This window comes from Scomber japonicus, chromosome 22 (genome assembly GCF_027409825.1).
Source record: "Scomber japonicus isolate fScoJap1 chromosome 22, fScoJap1.pri, whole genome shotgun sequence".
Classification (NCBI taxonomy): Eukaryota; Metazoa; Chordata; class Actinopteri; order Scombriformes; family Scombridae; genus Scomber; species Scomber japonicus.
This window is the reverse complement of record NC_070599.1, coordinates 7,774,201-7,791,924: the sequence shown is the minus strand read 5'-3', so window position 1 is coordinate 7,791,924 and position 17,724 is coordinate 7,774,201. Positions and strand designations below refer to the sequence as shown.

The 17,724-nt window shown below is 39.9% G+C and overlaps 2 protein-coding genes across 2 annotated transcripts; both read left to right on the top strand.

The window, feature by feature from the left end:
- Positions 1-1,235: 1,235 nt before the first annotated feature.
- LOC128383404 (uncharacterized) lies at positions 1,236-2,359 on the top strand. The gene is made up of 5 exons (XM_053343032.1): positions 1,236-1,281; positions 1,450-1,794; positions 1,911-1,952; positions 2,079-2,189; positions 2,301-2,359. Exons 1-5 carry the CDS (start codon positions 1,236-1,238, stop codon positions 2,357-2,359), a joined length of 603 nt encoding a protein of 200 aa, XP_053199007.1.
- Positions 2,360-9,492: 7,133 nt separating this feature from the next.
- Positions 9,493-11,256, top strand: LOC128383984 (uncharacterized). The gene is made up of 6 exons (XM_053343564.1): positions 9,493-9,538; positions 9,704-10,048; positions 10,176-10,220; positions 10,342-10,458; positions 10,570-10,604; positions 11,084-11,256. Exons 1-6 carry the CDS (start codon positions 9,493-9,495, stop codon positions 11,204-11,206), a joined length of 711 nt encoding a protein of 236 aa, XP_053199539.1. The 3' UTR covers positions 11,207-11,256.
- The last annotated feature ends 6,468 nt before the right edge of the window (positions 11,257-17,724 follow it).

The following is a 17,724-nucleotide window of genomic DNA, read 5'->3' as shown; positions in this document are numbered from 1 at the left end:
TCACAATGACTGTAGATTTGTCTATCTTTAATGCATAGTGAACACTTAACTTGATGCAAGTTGTGGTCTGTTGTTTGATGTCATTGAAGATTTCTTCAATTCAAATATTTATAGTATCATTCAACAGCAGTATGGTCTTCAGTGTATTGGCTGGAGATTGATCCAGCAGCTCTCTGACCATGTGAATGGTTGCAGGTAAGATATGGTCTTCTGCAATGGTGTGGGACTTCACTACCATGACCATAACCTTCAGGATATATTGCCAAACTGAAGTCAGTGGAGGATCTTGAAGGTACAAGAAGAGACGAAGACAGACAAAAGATCGTCAGTCACTGAAGATGCAAGCAGAGTCTCAGCCAAGCTGTGCGGCAGTGGCATGGGATGATCGGATTAAGCAGTGAACTCATGTTTGTCATCAACAGCCATGTAAAGCTCAAATTCACTATCGTTGCAGCACAGTGAGATGTCACACAGGTGAAAATGGTCCAAACATTGTCAATGTTGAGCTGGAGAAAAAGTGCACAGTGCACACAAGGCAGACAGGCTGCATCATGCTGCTCTCTGTGTAGTCCCATCCGAGGAACATCAAGTAGAAGAGACGCTCAGTAGAAGCAGCAATGAGACCCAGGCATGATGGTCAGAGATGAGCTTGGAGCACGTCCATCCTTGGAGAACTAAGCTGAAGTGAGGTGATTTGCTGCCATGGATGATAGTGGCAGTGATTAGTGATTGTGTGCGTGCGATTGGAGGAGAATTGGAGGTTAGAGTCCAGTACAGGGCAGAGCTTGTGTGAGATAAAAATGTTCTTAGAGGAAGATATTTTTTGGATGTTTTTCCTCTTGGAGGGGACATGGGGAAATGTGTAGTGAGAAAGAGACTAATGTGATTTGATCATCCAGTTCAGTATTTATTATGTGCTGCTGTGTAGTTCCTTTTGTTTTGCTTACTGGATAATTGTTTTGCATATATTATTATGTTGTCCATGTTATACTGTCTGTGCTCCCATACTAGACTGATACAGAGAAGCTGAGAATACCTTCCATAATGGCTGTAAAAAAAATAAGGTAGTAACTGAGGACTTTTATGTTGTCTGAAATTCTTTGATGTATCTTTTACACATAGAGGTGAACGATTGGAGCTTTCTAGCATGAACTATTCATTACCCCGCCCCTTTCCAATGAAACCCTTTTTACACTGCTTGAAAGAGTCTATGCTAAGACAGAGTGGTCCGCACAATGAAGAGATTCACCTTAATATCAGCATTTCTTCTCTGCAGCTTCAGTGAGTACCACCATTAAATTATTCCGAACACCACATACAACACAAACCTCTCATTCATCCAGTTAACCACTAGGATTAAACCTGCAAATGAGTTAGATTTGAATTAATTTAGATGATGTTGCTTTATCAGCTGAGGAGTAAATGGCTTGCTGTCTCTGTGTGTTTCAGGCTGGATCTCTGTCTCAGTTTCTGAGTCTCAGTCTGTGGAGGTCCAGGCTGGTGAAGATGTCACACTGCAGTGCCGCAACATCTCACAATGTTCAACTATGACAGATTGGTTCAGAGTGGTCAACGGAAACAAAGCCAGCTGTATCGCCACTATGTACTTCTCTGACAACAAAACTTCACTCTGTGATGGATTTCAGAATACAAAATTTGAAATGAGTTCAAACATCTCTACAGTCTTTCTTAAAATCACAAAAGTGGATTTATCTGACTCTGGACTGTATTTCTGTGGATTCTACATCAACAAACACACAGTCATTGCTGATGTGACAGAGTTACAAGTTCAAGGTAAGATTGTGGTCATGTTTTATCTCTTACAGTTGACAGTTGAAACTATTATCAAATTGTGGTGTGAAGACAAACAGGAAACAAATACGTATATAATATCTTCATCTTAATTCAAGGTAATGGTGAATCTGAAGATGAAGCGCATTTAAAGACTAAGAGTAAGATTCTCCTTTCTTCTATCAAGTTTTTTCATTGTGTTCATTAGCACAGTCAGTAATCTGAATATTAACAATGTCTGAAGTCACTAGACTAAAGACTGAGACTAATTTCATCATTTTTTCTGGTAGAAGAGTCTGATGGAATAAACCTGATGAGTGTGATCCTGGGTGCTGTGACTTTCTTGCTCACTATTATCATCATTATTCTGGCTGTTAAAATCAAGAAACTTCAGACAGGTACAGCTAGTTTGATATTTGTAGCACACACTCTCGTAATTTGTGTCGACATGAACAAATCCAAAGCTAAGCGTGATGATTATGTAATCACACTTGATTTTTATCATTTAGCTGCCAATGCTGAACCACAGACAGAAAGAAACAAGGTGAGCCAACACTTCATTATGTGAACTGTAACCAGTGTGCTAATCTTAATTATTTCAAATATCTCTTCCACCTAAATTCAAATGAACCCCATTCATTTCGATTTTCAATTTCTGATTTCAACTATAATCTTAAAACTTTAAACTGGCAGTTTAGGTTCATTGATCTTATAAGTTTAATTTATTGCTTGTGCTAAATGTTTTACTTTTGTGAGCATGTGACATACTAAACATGTCAGCCAAATATTGGTGGTAGCCACACTTTACCCTTCTTCTCCACACAGTGATTTGTCTTTTTCACCTCTGAAACAACATTGAAATGCTTCATTAGCGCAACTAGAGGATATTTCACCAGAAAAGACTAAACTGGGCCTTCCTGCTTTGACTTTATAAGCATATAAGCAAGTGTCAATTACTTGTCTGAAGTAAAAGTAACAAACTGTAAAACAAAATAGTTATTCAATTCGAACCATTTGATTTACAGAATCTGGGCTCAGATGACCTGAACTATGCAGCGCTGAATTTCCAGCCAAAAGCAAAAAGAACCCGTCGGCCTGCAACCGAAAGAGAAAAGGAACGCCTGGAACTGCAGCTCGCTGTGGAAATTGTGTTTTATTACTTTTATCTCTGCTATGCTTTTGTGTGTGGGCAGGAGGGTGACTGGCAACAAATTAAACTGTGATAATGTTTCTGCACTCAAGCTGTGGTTGTGTTTTCCTGCTCATATTTCTTCCTGTATGTCTCTCTGGGTCAAAGTCTATCTAATTTTTTTTCCCGCCTTTTGGTTGAGAAGAGCAAGAGCATGATGTTTGATGGAGGAGGAGTCAGAAAGGATATTCATTACTGTCAAACTTGAACAAGGAAGTCAAATCAGGGGTTTGTCAGGGGGAGGAGTGATGGAGGTCCACATCACTTGTTTGACAGGAAGAGACAGCACAGTGTGGTCTGAGCTTCAAAGAGGTGAAGCTCATGAGGCCTCTAAAGTCAACACTTGTTGTAAAGTATAAAATGAACCTTCCAAAACTGACCTGTTTGTTTGGGACAAAAATAAACTAGCTGCTATATTAAGACTTTTTGGAAGCAAAAAAAGAAGCACTGTGTGGTGGCAAAAGCTGCTGTCTATATCAGTCAAAAACAAAGTCTCCACCACAGGAACTTTTCAGTTATGACCACAAACACATCGAGTGCCTTGCTATTCTTGCACATCAACATCTGCCTTCATAATTGAACAAAAAGGTCTGATGCACCTACGTCATTTGTAAACTCTCCATTTTGAACATACTCAGCCAAAGTCTCAGGTTACACTGTCAGCAAATAGTGTTTTAATGTTAGCAGGGGTTCACTGAATTTGTTCATTAATTCATTATGTTTCAAGGATCTATATTGAACTGTATGAAGTATGAAACAAAAATACAGACTTATCCTGAATTACAGGTATACATGCTTTTTAAACAAGTGAAACTGCTGATGCTCATCAAGTTTCAAGAATCTAAATTTAAGTGCAGCAGTGATAAACCTTTCAGGTAATATATTCTGAACATCACTGTTCTATAAAGAATGTTCATTTGCACGTCATCACAAGGCTGACATAACAGACTTAGGTATGGGTGAACTAATAGGATAACTGGGCATGATTTTTGCTCATGACAAAAAAGTTTTCTTCAGATAATGTTTCCCTGCAGTATCCACTTGTTGTGCCTCATGACAAGCACTGGGAAACATTTATAGGGTATTTTTGTCTTCACTGGATAGTGGGCAATGAAGAGGCAGATAGGAAACAAGGGGAGATGGAGATGTGTATGACATGGAATTGAACCAGGTATATTGTGGTTATATGGGATGTGCAGTAACCATTCCATCCACTTTAGGACGCATGCAATCCACAACGTTATCATTTTTGTTTTTCAGTAGAAAAACAAGCAATAACAAAATGTTTTCCTTCCCTTGCATAGACAAGTGTTGAAGTGTTTTCCTGTTCAAACACATCAGTGAGATAAGCAACTTGTAAAGCCACATATCATCAATAAACAGGTTGGTAACAGGTTAGTTGTTCTCCAAAAGGAAGTCTGTAATTTATGTTCTAAGTTTGTGAAAGTGTGAGTAGCTTTCCCCTTGAAATAATCCATGATACAACACCTGGACAGGCTCACTGCCCAGGTCTTTGCACTGCGTTTGAAAGTACCAGGTGTTCTTGGCACTCCATTTCATGTGGTTCAACTACTTTGACGACATCTTTCAAAGTTTCATGAAACGTTGGCAACATAACTTGCTAAGGCCCCTTGGTGCAAAACCAATAGTTCCGAATTCACATTCTGCGCCTTAACAATTATTCTTTGCACCAACCCCAAAACTTTTCTGGTCATGAAGGTAGCACTATCAGTTATGATTCTGATGCATATATTCCAGTTTAGAATCACTCAACCCAAGTACAAATTCACAGTACTGAAATGTCCTCTGCAGCTGTAGTGTAGAAGTGAGTCTGTGAGTCTGCTTCCCACACATGCCTCGCATAAATAAGTAAAATCATATTTCACAATGTCTGTAGATTAGTCAATCTTTAATGCATAGTGAACACTTAACTTGATGCAAGTTGTGGTCTGTTGTTTGATGTCATTGAACGTTTCTTCAATCCACCTACTTACTGCATCATTCAACAGCAGTATGGTCTTCAGTGTATTGGCTGCAGATTGATCCAGTAGCTCTCTGACCATGTCAATGGTTGCAGGTAAGATAAGGTTTTCTGCAATGGTGTGGGACTCCGCTACCATGACCATAACCTTCAGGATATATTGCCAAACTGAAGTCAGCAGCAGATTTCTGAAGGTACAAGTAGAGACAGAGACAGATAGAAGATTGTAGTCATTGTCAGTCACTGAAGATGCAAACAGAGTCTCAGCCAAGCTGTCAGGCAGTGGCATGGGATAATAGGATTAAGCAGTGAACTCATGTTTGTCACTGATAGCTATGTAAAGCTCAAGTTCACTATCATTGCAGCACAGTGAGATATCACACAGGTGAAAATGGTCCAAACATTGTCAGAGTTGAACTGGAGAAAAAGCCCAGCAGTGCACACAAGGTAGACAGGCTGCATCATGCTGCTCTCTGTGTAGTCCCATCCGAGGCACGTCAAGCAGAAGAGATGCTCATTAGAAGCAGCAATGAGACCCGGGCATGATGGTCAGAGTGAGACAAGCTTGGAGCATGTCCATCCGTGGAGAAGAAAGCTGAAGTGAGGTGATTTGCTGCCAAGGATGAGAGTGGCAGTGATGGGTGATAATGTGCGTGTGATTGGAGGGGAGTTCGAGGTTAAAGTCCAGTAAAGCTGGTCCAGAAGGCAGCTGCCTACGTTCTGACAAAAACTAGAGAGAGAGATCATATCACTCCCATTTTGGCTTCACTGCATTGGCTTCCCATAAAATGTAGAATTGAATTTAAAATCCGTCTCCTTACCTTCAAAGCTCTTGGTCAGGCTCCATCATGTCTTAAAGAGCTTATAGTACCTTACAGTATGTACCTACTAGAACACTTCGCTCCCAGCATACCGGCCTACTTGTTGTTCCTAGTATCTCTAAAAGTAGAATGGGAGGCAGGGCCTTCAGTTATCAGGCTCCTCTCCGATGGAACCATCTCCCAGATTCGATCCAGGGACCAGACAACCTCTCTACATTTAAGAGTAGGCTTAAAACTCCTTTTTGATAAAGCTCACAATTAGGGCCCGCCCAGGCTTGTGCTAGGCCAGCTCCTAGTTTATGCTGCTATAGGCTTACTGGGGGACCTGCGCTATGGTTTAGCTCCGTCCTCTGCCCGGCGTCAACTCACACCAGGAGCGTTACAGCAGCGGAGTGGAGCATGCTGTGGGAGATAAATCTGCTTTTTAAGACTAAGTTGCACTGTTAATACAGCAATTACGGCAGCCCTATGAAATCCAAATGAGTGCCTTTAGTCTACCGTAATTACTGTAGTAGCAGCACAACTAAATGGCCCGATTTTGTTAACTTGTTAAATTTTGGTTATCTCATGCGTCAGGACTCTTTATCTGTCTGTTTTATTTGTGTTTGTTACTGAAATATGATCGGGAGGCTGCACGGGTTGGAAAGAACCCGCCGGCCTGCACCCGAAAAAGAAAAGGAACTGAGTGTTGTGTATGCTGCCACCAGATAGACTCAGGAGATAGCTAGAACTGCAGCTGGCTGTGGAAATTATGCTTTATTACTTTTATCTCTGTGGTGCTTTTGTGTGTGGGCAGTAAGGTCACTGACATAAAATAAAACTTTGATGATGTTTCTGCGCTCAAGCTGTGGTTGTCTTTTCCTGCTCATATTTCCTCCTATATGTCTCTCTGGGTCAAAGTCTATCTAATTGTTTCCGCCTTTTGGCTGAGAAGAAAAAGAGCATGATGTGTGATGGAGGAGGAGTCAGAAAGGACATTCATTACTGTCAAACTTGAACAAGGAAGTCAAATCAGAGGGTTTGTCAGGGGGAGGAGTGAGGGAGGTCCACATCACTTGTTTGACAGGAAGAGACAGCACAGTGTGGTCTGAGCTGCAAAGAGGTGAAGATCATGAGGCCTCTAAAGACAAAGCTTGTTGGAAAGTAAAAGTGAAGCATCATAAACAGACATATTTGTTTGGGACAAAATTAAACTAACTGCTGCATTTATACTTTTGGAAAAGAAAATGTATATAAGCCAGCAGTCTGGTGGCAAAACCAGCTGTCTGTATGACTCAAAAAGTATCCACCACATGAATACCCCAACATCTTCTGTCTTTGTGAAATCACTCCAGTCATTAATTGATACCTTATTACTTCATTACTTTACTGTCATATATCAACATCTACCTATAAAATTGAACAAAGAGGCCTGATGCAACTGTGTTATTGTTAACTGCACAGCTCTCCATTTAGAACAAATTGAGCCACAGTCTTAGGTTACACGTTCAGCGAACAGGTTCCTAATGTTGGGAGGTGTTCACAGAATCTGTTCATTTATTCATCAAGTTCAATAATCTAAATTTAATTGTAGCAGTGATAAATCTCACAGGGAATACATACTGAGGGTCATTGAAATATGAAGAATATTCCATAGTACTTTACCTAACCTTTCATCATAAGGTTGACATAACAGACCTAAGTGTGGAGGAATAGGATAAGTGATGATGATTTTTGCTCCTGACAAACGTCTCAATGTTTTTTTCAGACAATGTTTGCCTGCAGTATCCAATTGTGGTGCATCATGACAAGCATTGGGAAACATATTTAGCCTCTTTATTAAACTTTTTTTTTAAATTCATTTGGCAATTTTGTCTTCATTGGATAGTGGGTAATAAAGTGGCAGACAAGAAACAAGGGGAGAGAGAGATGTGTATGACATGGAATTGAACCAGTTATTTTGTAGTCATGTGGGATGTGTGGTAACCATTCTGTTTACTTTCAGAAACTTGTAATCCAAAATGCAATCTTCTAATTAGGTTTAGTTTTACAGTTTTTACTTAAGTTAGTTTGCATTGACACATTTAAAGTGTTCTCCTGTTCAAAAACATCAGCCACACATAGTGAATAAACAGATTGGCAATAGGTTAGATGTTCTTTGAAAGGAAGCGTATAATTTGTGTTCTGAGTTTGTGAAAGTGTGTGAGTACATTTCCCCTTCAAAACATCCACATCATACAAAACATGCAGACGCTCACTGTCCAGGTCTTTGCACTGCTTTTGAAACCACTAGGTGTTATTGGCACTCCGTCTAATGCGGTTCAACCACTGATGACATCCTTCAAATATTCATGAAGTGATGGCACCATATCTTTGGCTGATAAGGCCCCTTGGTGCAAAAAACACAATAGTTCCAAATCACATTCTGTGCCTTAACGATTATTCCCCCCACCAGCCCAGAGGGTTTTCTGGTCATCCAAGGGAGCACTATCAGTTGTGATTCTGACGTAAATATCCCAGTTTAGAATTACTCAACCCAAGTACAGAAGCACAGTGCAAAAATGTCCTCTGCAGCTGCACTGTAAAAAAATGCTCCTGGGAGTCCACTTCCCACACATTCCTCACATAAGTGAAATTGCCTGTTTCACGACATCTGTAATGTATAATGAGCACTTGTTGTGATCCAAGCTGTGGTCTGTTTTTTGATGGCATGGAAGACTTTGTCAGTCTTCCCACTTAGGGTACCATTCACCAGGGTTATGTTCTTCATTGTATTTGCCGCAGATTCATCCAGCGCCTCTCTGGCTATGTCTACGGTTGCAGGTAAGATGAGGTCTTCTGCAACGGTGTGGGACTCTGATACCATGACCATAACCTTCAAGAAATTGTGCCAAACTGAAGTTGGTCAAGGTTTCTGAAGGCACAGGTAAAGACAGAGACATACAAGAGATTGCCAAGATGATCCATCACGGAAGCCACTCAGTGTTTAATTGGAAAAAGAGCCCAGCAGTACACAAAAGGCAGAAAGGCTCCATCATGCTGCTCTCTTTGTGGGCCCATCCGATGCACCAGAAGCAGAAGAGATGTCTGTTAGAAGCAGCAATGAGACCTGGGCACGATGGTAGGGGATGAGCTTAAAGTACATCCATCCATGGAGAACTAAGCTGAAGTGAGGTGATTTGCTGCCAAGGATGAGAGTGGTAGTGATGGGTGATTGTGTGCGTGTGATTGGAGGAGAGTTGGAGGTTAGAATCTAGTAAAGGGCAGAGCTTTTGTGATATAGAACTGTTCTTAGAGGAAGATATTTTGGTGGGCAGAGACATGTACTTCCTCATAGAGGGGACAAGGACAAATAAGTAGCGAGAATGAGTCGGATGTAATTTTATTTTGTCATCCAGTCCAGTATTTATTATGTGCTGCTCTGCATTTTCTTTTGCTTTGCTTACTGGATAATTGTTTTGTCTGTATTATTGTGTTGTTCATGTTTTGCTGTCTGTGCTACCATACCAGACTGATACAGAGAAGCTGAGAATACCTTCCATCATGGCTGTAAAAAACTATGGGACTAAGTGAAGAATTGTATGCTGACTGAAATTCTTTGATGCATCTGTACAGATAGAGGTGAGCGATTGGAGCTTTCTAGCATTCATTATTCACTACCCCGCCCCTTTCCAATGAAACCCTCTTACACTGATAGAAAGAGTCTATGCTGAGACACGATGGTATGCACAATGAAGAGCTTCACCTTAATAACAGCATTCCTTCTCTGCAGCCTCAGTAAGTAGCAGTATTAAATTATACTGAACAAGAAATAAAAAACAAACCTCTCTTTTATCCAGGATTCAAACTTGCAAATTAGTTAGTTTTGAATTCATTCATTTAGATGTTTTTGTTGTTTCAACAACTGAGACGTATTACTCTTGTTGTCTCTGTGTGTTTCAGGCTGGATCTCTGTCTCAGTTTCTGAGTCTCAGACTATGGAGGTCCAGCCTGGTGAAGAAGTCACACTGCAGTGCTCCAACATCTCCAAAAGTCAAACTCAGACAGAGTGGTTCAGAGTGGTCAACGGAACCAAAGCCAGCTGTATCGCCTCTATGTACGGGTCTGACAACAACGTTATACTCTGTGATGGATTTCAGAATGCAGAATTTGAAATTAGTTCAAATATCTCTACAGTCTTTCTTAAAATCACAAAAGTGGATTTATCTGACTCTGGACTGTATTTCTGTGGATTTTACATCGGCACAAACACAGTCATTGCTGATGTGACAAAGTTACACGTTCAAGGTAAGATTGTGGTCATGTTTTATCTCTTTCAGTTGACAGTTGAAACAATTATCACAATGTGGTGTGGAAATACCTTAAAGACTAACAGGAAACCAATATGTGTATAATATCTTCACCTTTCTTTAAGGTAATGGTGAATCTGAGGGTGAAGCACATTTAAAGACTAAAAGTAAGATTTTCCTTTCTTCTATCAAGCTTTGTCATCGTGTTAATTATCACAGAGCCAGTAATCTGAATATTAATAATGTCTAAAGCCATCAGACTAAAGAAATATAGTCTAATTCCATCATTCTTTCTTGTAGAAGAGTCTGGTGGAATAAACCTGATGAGTATGATCCTGGGTGCTGTCATTGTCTTGCTCACTATGATCATCATTATTCTGGCTGTTCAAATCAGGAAACTTGAGACAGGTACCGCTAGTTTGAAACTTGTAGCACATACTTTTGTAAATTGTGTCAACATGAACAAATTCAAAGCTAAGCATGATCATTATGTAATCACACTTGATTTTTATCATTTAGCTGCCAATGCCGAACCACAGCCAGAAAGAAACAAGGTGAGCCAACACTGAACATTCATTATGTGAACTGTAACCAGTGTGCTAATCGATATTATCTCATAATATCTCTTCCACCTAAACTTAAATGAACTCTATTCATTTCGATTTTCAATTTCTGACTATGATCTTCAAGCTTTAAACTGGCAGTTAAGTTCATTGATCTCATGAGTTTAATTTATTGCTTGTGCTAAATGTTTTACTTTTGTGAGCATGTGACATACTAAACATGTCTGCCAAATATTGGTGGTAGCCACACTTTACCCTTCTTCACCACAGTGATTTGTCTTTTTCGCCTCTGAAACAACATTGAAATGCTTCATTAGCTCAACTAGAAGATATTTCACCAGAAAAGACTAAAATGGGCCTTTCTGCTTTGCCTTTATAACCATATAAGCAAGTGTCAATTACTTGTCTGAAGTAAAAGAAACAAACTGTAAAACAAAATAGTTATTCAATTTTAACAATTTGATTTACAGAATATGGGCTCAGATGACCTGAACTACGCAGCGCTGAATTTCCAGCCAAAAGCAAAAAGAACCCGTCGGCCTGCAACCGAAAGAGAAAAGGAACTAAGTGTTGTGTATGCTGCCACCAGATAGACTCAGGAGACGCCTGGAACTGCAGCTCGCTGTGGAAATTGTGTTTTATTACTTTTATCTCTGCTATGCTTTTGTGTGTGGGCAGGGGGGTGACTGGCGAAAAATAAACTGTGATAATGTTACTGTAGTCAAGCTGTGGTTGTTTTTTCCTGCTCATGTTTCTTCCTGTATGTCTCTCTCGGTCAAAGTCTATCTAATTGTTTCCGCCTTTTGGCTGAGCAGAAAAAGAGCATGATGTGTAATGGAGGAGGAGTTAGAAAGGACATTCATTACTGTCAAACTTGAACAAGGAAGTCAAATCAAGGGGTTTGTCAGGGGGAGGAGTGAGGGAGGTCCACATAACTTGTTTGACAGGAAGAGACAGCACAGTGTGGTCTGAGCTTCAAAGAGGTGAAGATCATGAGGCCTCTAAAGTCAACACTTGTTATAAAGTATAAAAGGAAGCATCTAAAACTGACCTTGTTGGGGATAAATTAAACTAGCTGCTAAATTAAGACTTTTGGAAGCTAAAAAAAGAGATAATATAGTAAAGCAGAACTCTGTGGTGGCAAAAGCTGCTGTCTATATGAGTCAAAAACAAAGTCTCCACCACAGGAACTTTTCAGCTATGACCACAAACACATCGAGTGCCTTGCTATTCTTGCATTTGCCTTTATAATTGAACAAAGAGGTCTGATACACCAACGCCATTTTTAAACTTTCCATTTTGAACATATTCAGCCACAGTCTCAGGTTACACTTTTACCAAATAGTTTTTTAATGTTAGCAGGTGTTCACTGAATTTGTCCATTAATTCATTATGTTTCAAGAATCTATATTGAACTGTATGAAGTATGAAACAAAAATGCAAAATTATCTTGAATTACAGGTATACATGCTTTTTAAACAAGTTATACTGCTGATGCTCATCAATTTTCAATAATCTAAATTTAAGTGTAGCAGTGATAAACCTTTCAGGGAATACATTCTGAACATCACTATTCTATAAAGAATATTCAGTTGCACTTTACTTTGCTCCTGACAAAAGTCTAATAATTTTTTTTAGATAATGTTTGCCTGCAGTATACACTTGTTGTGCCTCATGAAAAGTACTGGGAAACATTTATAGGATATTTTTGTCTTCACTGGATAGTGGGCAATGAAGAGGCAGACAGGAAACAAGGGGAGATGGAGATGTGTATGACATGGAATTGAACCAAGGATATACTGGTTGTATGGGATGTGCAGTAACCATTCCATCCACTTTATGACGCATGCAATCAACAATGTTATCCTTTTTTGTTTATCAGTAGAAAAACAAGTAAAAAACGAAATGTTTTCCTCCCCTTGCATAGACATGTTTGAAGTGTTTTCCTGTTCAAACACATCAGTGAGATAAGCAACTTGTAAAGCCACACATCATCAATAAACAGGTTGGTAACAGGTTAGGTGTTCTCCAAAAGGAAGTCATGAAAGTGTGAGTAGCTTTCCCCTTGAAATAATCCATGATACAACACCTGGACAGGCTCACTGTCCAGGTCTTTGCACTGCATTTGAAAGTACCAGGTGTTCTTGGCACTCCATTTCATGTGGTTCAACTACTTTGACGACATCTTTCAAAGTTTCATGAAGCGTTGGCAACATAACTCGCTAAGACCCCTTGGTGCAAAAACCAATAGTTCCGAATTGACATTCTGTGCCTTAACAATTATTCTCTGCAACAACCCCAAAACTTTTCTGGTCATGAATGTAGCACTATCAGTTGTGATTCTGATGCACATATACCAGCTTAGAATCACTCAACCCAAGTACAAATCCACAGTACTGAAATGTCCTCTGCAGCTGTCGTGTAGAAGTGAGTCTGTGAGTCTGCTTCCCACACATGCCTCACATAAATAAGTAAAATCATATTTCACAATGTCTGTAGATTTGTCTATCTTTAATGCATAGTGAACACTTAACTTGATGCAAGCTGTGGTCTGTTATTTGATGTCATTGAACGTTTCTTCAATCCACCTACTTATGGTATCATTCAACAGCAGTATGGTCTTCAGTGTATTGGCTGCAGATTGATCCAGCAGCTCTCTGACCATGTCAATGGTTGCAGGTAAGATAAGGTATTCTACAATGGTGTGGGACTCCGCTACCATGACCATAACCTACAGGATATACTGCCAAACTGCAGCCAGCGACAGATTTCTGAAGGTGCAAGTAGAGACAGAGACAGAAAGAAGATTGTAGTCATTGTCAGTCACTGAAGATGCAAACAGAGTCTCAGCCAAGCTGTCAGGCAGTGGCATGGGATGATCGGATTAAGCAGTGAACTCATGCCTGTCACTGACAGCCATGTAAAGCTCAAGTTCACTATCATTGCAGCACAGTGAGATGTCACACAGGTGAAAATGTTCCAAACATTGTCAGAGTTGAACTGGAGAAAAAGCCCAGCAGTGCACACAAGGTAGACAGGCTGCATCATGCTGCTCTCTGTGTAGTCCCATCCGAGGCACGTCAAGCAGAAGAGATGCTCATTAGAAGCAGCGATGAGACCCGGGCATGATGGTCAGAGACGAGCTTGGAGCATGTCCATCCGTGGACAAGTAAGCTGAAGTGAGGTGATTTACTGCCAAGGATGAGAGTGGCAGTGATGGGTGATAATGTGGGTGTGATTGGAGGGGAGTTGGAGGCTAAAGTCCAGTAAAGCTGGTCCAGAATGCAGCTGCACGCGTTCTGACAAAGTCTAGAAAGAGAGATCATATTACTCCCATTTTGGCTTCACTGAATTGACTTCCCATAAAATCTAGAATTGAATTTAAAATCTGTCTCATTACCTTCAATGCTCTTAATGGTCAGGCTCCATCATGTCTTAAAGAGCTTATAGTACCTTATGTACCTACCAGAACACTTCCATCCCAGCATACAGGCCTACTTGTGGTTCCTAGTATCTCTAAAAGTAGAATGGGAGGCAGAGCCTTCAGTTATCAGGCTCCTCTCCTATGGAACCATCTCCCAGGTCCAAGGGGGCAGACACCCTCTCTACATTTAAGAGTAGGCTTAAAAGTCCTTTTTGATAAAGCTTATAGTTAGGGTCAACCAGGCTTGTCCTGGACCAGCTCCTAGTTTATGCTGCTATAGGATTAGACTGCCGGGGGAAACCCATAAGTTAAACTTCCACTATGTAGTCCTCTGTGCTTTTTCGTCTCACAGGTAATCCAGGCCTGTAGGCGTCGGGATGACAGATTCCTGCCTCTAACTTCAATGTTGTTTTCAATGAGCCTATCCTCCTCTCTCTCCTCTCTATCTCAACCGGTCAAGGCAGATGGCCGCCCACTTTGAGCATGGTTCTGAATGAGGTTTCTCCTCGTTTAAAGGGAGTTTTTTTCTTGCCACTGTCGCCAAGTGCTTGCTCATGTGGGAATGTTGGATCTCTTTAAAATTAAACCTGAAGAATACAGTTTAGACCTGCCCTATGTGTAAAGTGCCTTGAGATGACTTGTTGTGTTTTGGCGCTATACTGATTGATTGATAAAGCTTGTGTGACATAAAACTGTTCTTAAAGGAAGATATTTTGGTGGACAGGGACCTGTAATTCCTCTTGGAGGGGACATGGGGAAATATATAGTGAGAAGAAGTGTGATGTGATTTGATTTTATCATTCAGTGCAGTATTTATTATATGCTGCTGAATATTTCCTTTTGTTTTGCTTACTGGATAATTGTTTTGTCTGTATTATTGTGTTGTCCATGGTTTGCTGTCCATGCTGCCATACCAGACTGATACAGAGAAGGTAAGAATAAGTTCGATGATTGCTATAAAAAATAAGGGAGTAAGTGAGGAAATGTAAGCTGACTGAAATTCTTTGATGTATCTCATACAGATAGAGGTGAGTGATTGGAGCTTTCTAGCATTAACATTTCATTACCCCGCCTCTTTCCAATGAAACCCTCTTACACTGATAGAAAGAGTCTAGGCAGACACATGGTGTTACGCACAATGAAGAGATTCACCTTAATAACAGCATTCCTTCTCTGCAGCCTCAGTAAGTAGCAGTATTAAATTATTCTGAAAAACAAATATAAAACAAACCTCTCTTTCATCCAGGACTTAAACTTGAAAATGAGTTAGATTTGAATTCATTCACTTAGATGTTTTTGTTGTTTCAACAACTGAGACGTATAACTCTTGTTGTCTCTGTGTGTTTCAGGCTGGATCTCTGTCTCAGTTTCTGAGTCTCAGACTGTGGAGGTCCAGCCTGGTAAAGAAGTCACACTGCAGTGCTCCAACATCTCCAAAAGTCAAACTCAGACAGAGTGGTTCAGAGTGGTCAACGGAACCAAAGCCAGCTGTATCGCCTCTATGTACGGGTCTGACAACAAAGTTATACTCTGTGATGGATTTCAGAATGCAGAATTTGAAATTAGTTCAAACATCTCTACAGTCTTTCTTAAAATCACAAAAGTGGATTTATCTGACTCTGGACTGTATTTCTGTGGATTTTACATCGGCACAAACACAGTCATTGCTGATGTGACAAAGTTACACGTTCAAGGTAAGATTGTGGTCATGTTTTATCTCTTTCAGTTGACAGTTGAAACAATTATCACAGTGTGGTGTGGAAATACCTTAAAGACAAACAGGAAACCAATATGTGTATGATATCTTCACATTTCTTTAAGGTAATGGTGAATCTGAGGGTGAAGCACATTTAAAGACTAAACGTAAGATTTTCCTTTCTTCTATCAAGTTTTGTCAACATGTTAATTATCACAGAGCCAGTAATCTCAATCTTAACAATGTCTAAAGCCATCAGACTAAAGAAATATAGTCTAATTCCATCATTTTTTCTTGTAGAAGAGTCTGATGGAATAAACCTGATGAGTGTGATCTTAGGTGCTGTCATTGTCTTGCTCACTATGATCATCATTATCCTGGCTGTTCAAATCAGGAAACTTCAGACAGGTACCGCGAGTTTGAAACTTGTAGCACATACTCTTGTAAATTGTGTCAACATGAACAAATTCAAAGCTAAGCATGATCATTATGTAATCATATTTAATTTTTATCATTTAGCTACCAATGCCGAACCACAGCCAGAAAGAAACAAGGTGAGCCAACACTGAACATTCATTATGTGAACTTTAACCACTCTGCTAATCTTTATTATCTCATAATATCTCTTCCACCTAAACTTAAATGTACTAATTTCAACTATGATCTTCAAACTTTAAACTGGCAGTTTAGGTTCATTGATCTTATAAGTGACATTATTTTTTGTGCAAAATGTTTTATTTTTGTGAGCATGTGGCATACTCAACATGTTAGCCAAATATTGGTGGTAGCCACACTTTACCCTTCTTCACCACAGTGATTTGTCTTTTTCGCCTCTGAAACAACATTGAAATGCTTCATTAGCTCAACTAGAAGATATTTCCAGAAAAGACTAAAATGGGCCTTTCTGCTTTGCCTGTATAACCACATAAGCAAGTGTCAATTACTTGTCTGATGTAAAAGTAACAAAATGTAAAACAAAATAGTTATTTAATTCGAACCATTTGATTTACAGAATATGGGCTCAGATGACCTGAACTATGCAGCGCTGAATTTCCAGCCAAAAGCAAAAAGAACCCGTCGGCCTGCAACCGAAAGAGAAAAGGAACTAAATGTTGTGTATGCTGCCACCCGATAGACTCAGGAGACGCCTGGAACTGTAGCTCGCTGTGGAAATTGTGTTTTATTACTTTTATATCTGCTATGCTTTTGTGTGGGGGCAGGGGGGTGACTGGCAAAAAATTAAACTGTGATAATGTTTCTGCACTCAAGCTGTGGTTGTGTTTTCCTGCTCATATTTCTTCCTGTATGTCTCTCTGGGTCAAAGTCTATTTATTTTTTTTCCGCCTTTTGGTTGAGAAGAGCAAGAGCATGATGTTTGATGGAGGAGGAGTCAGAAAGGACATTCATTACTGTCAAACTTGAACAAGGAAGTCAAATCAGGGGTTTGTCAGGGGGAGGAGTGATGGAGGTCCACATCAGTTGTTTGACAGGAAGAGATAGCACAGTGTGGTCTGAGCTTCAAAGAGATGAAGATCATGAGGCCTCTAAAGTCAACACTTGTTGTAAAGTATAAAATGAACCTTCCAAAACTGACCTGTTTGTTTGGGACAAAATTAAACTAGCTGCTATATTAAGACTTTTTGGAAGCTAAAAAAAAGCAGCACTCTGTGATGGCAAAAGCTGCTGTCTATATCAGTCAAAAACAAAGTCTCCAACACAGGAACTTTTCAGTTATGACCACAAACACATCGAGTGCCTTGCTATTCTTGCACATCACCGTCTGCCTTTATAATTGAACAAAGAGGTCTGATGCACCAACGTCATTTGTGAACTCTCCATTTTGAACATACTCAGCCACAGTCTCAGGTTACACTGTCAGCAAATAGTGTTTCAATGTTAGCAGGTGTTCACTGAATTTCTTCATTAATTCATTATGTTTCAAGAATCTATGTTGAACTGTATGAAGTATGAAACAAAAATACAGACTTATC

Coding starts and splice junctions, on each gene's coding strand:
- LOC128383984 (XM_053343564.1), top strand. CDS start 9,493: ATGAAGAGCTTCACCTTAATAACAGCATTCCTTCTCTGCAGCCTCA. Junction 9,539..9,703: donor ATTCCTTCTCTGCAGCCTCA/GTAAGTAGCAGT, acceptor TGTGTGTTTCAG/GCTGGATCTCTGTCTCAGTT. Junction 10,221..10,341: donor ACATTTAAAGACTAAAAGTA/AGATTTTCCTTT, acceptor TTCCATCATTCT/TTCTTGTAGAAGAGTCTGGT.
- LOC128383404 (XM_053343032.1), top strand. CDS start 1,236: ATGAAGAGATTCACCTTAATATCAGCATTTCTTCTCTGCAGCTTCA. Junction 1,795..1,910: donor GACAGAGTTACAAGTTCAAG/GTAAGATTGTGG, acceptor TCTTAATTCAAG/GTAATGGTGAATCTGAAGAT. Junction 1,953..2,078: donor AGCGCATTTAAAGACTAAGA/GTAAGATTCTCC, acceptor CATTTTTTCTGG/TAGAAGAGTCTGATGGAATA.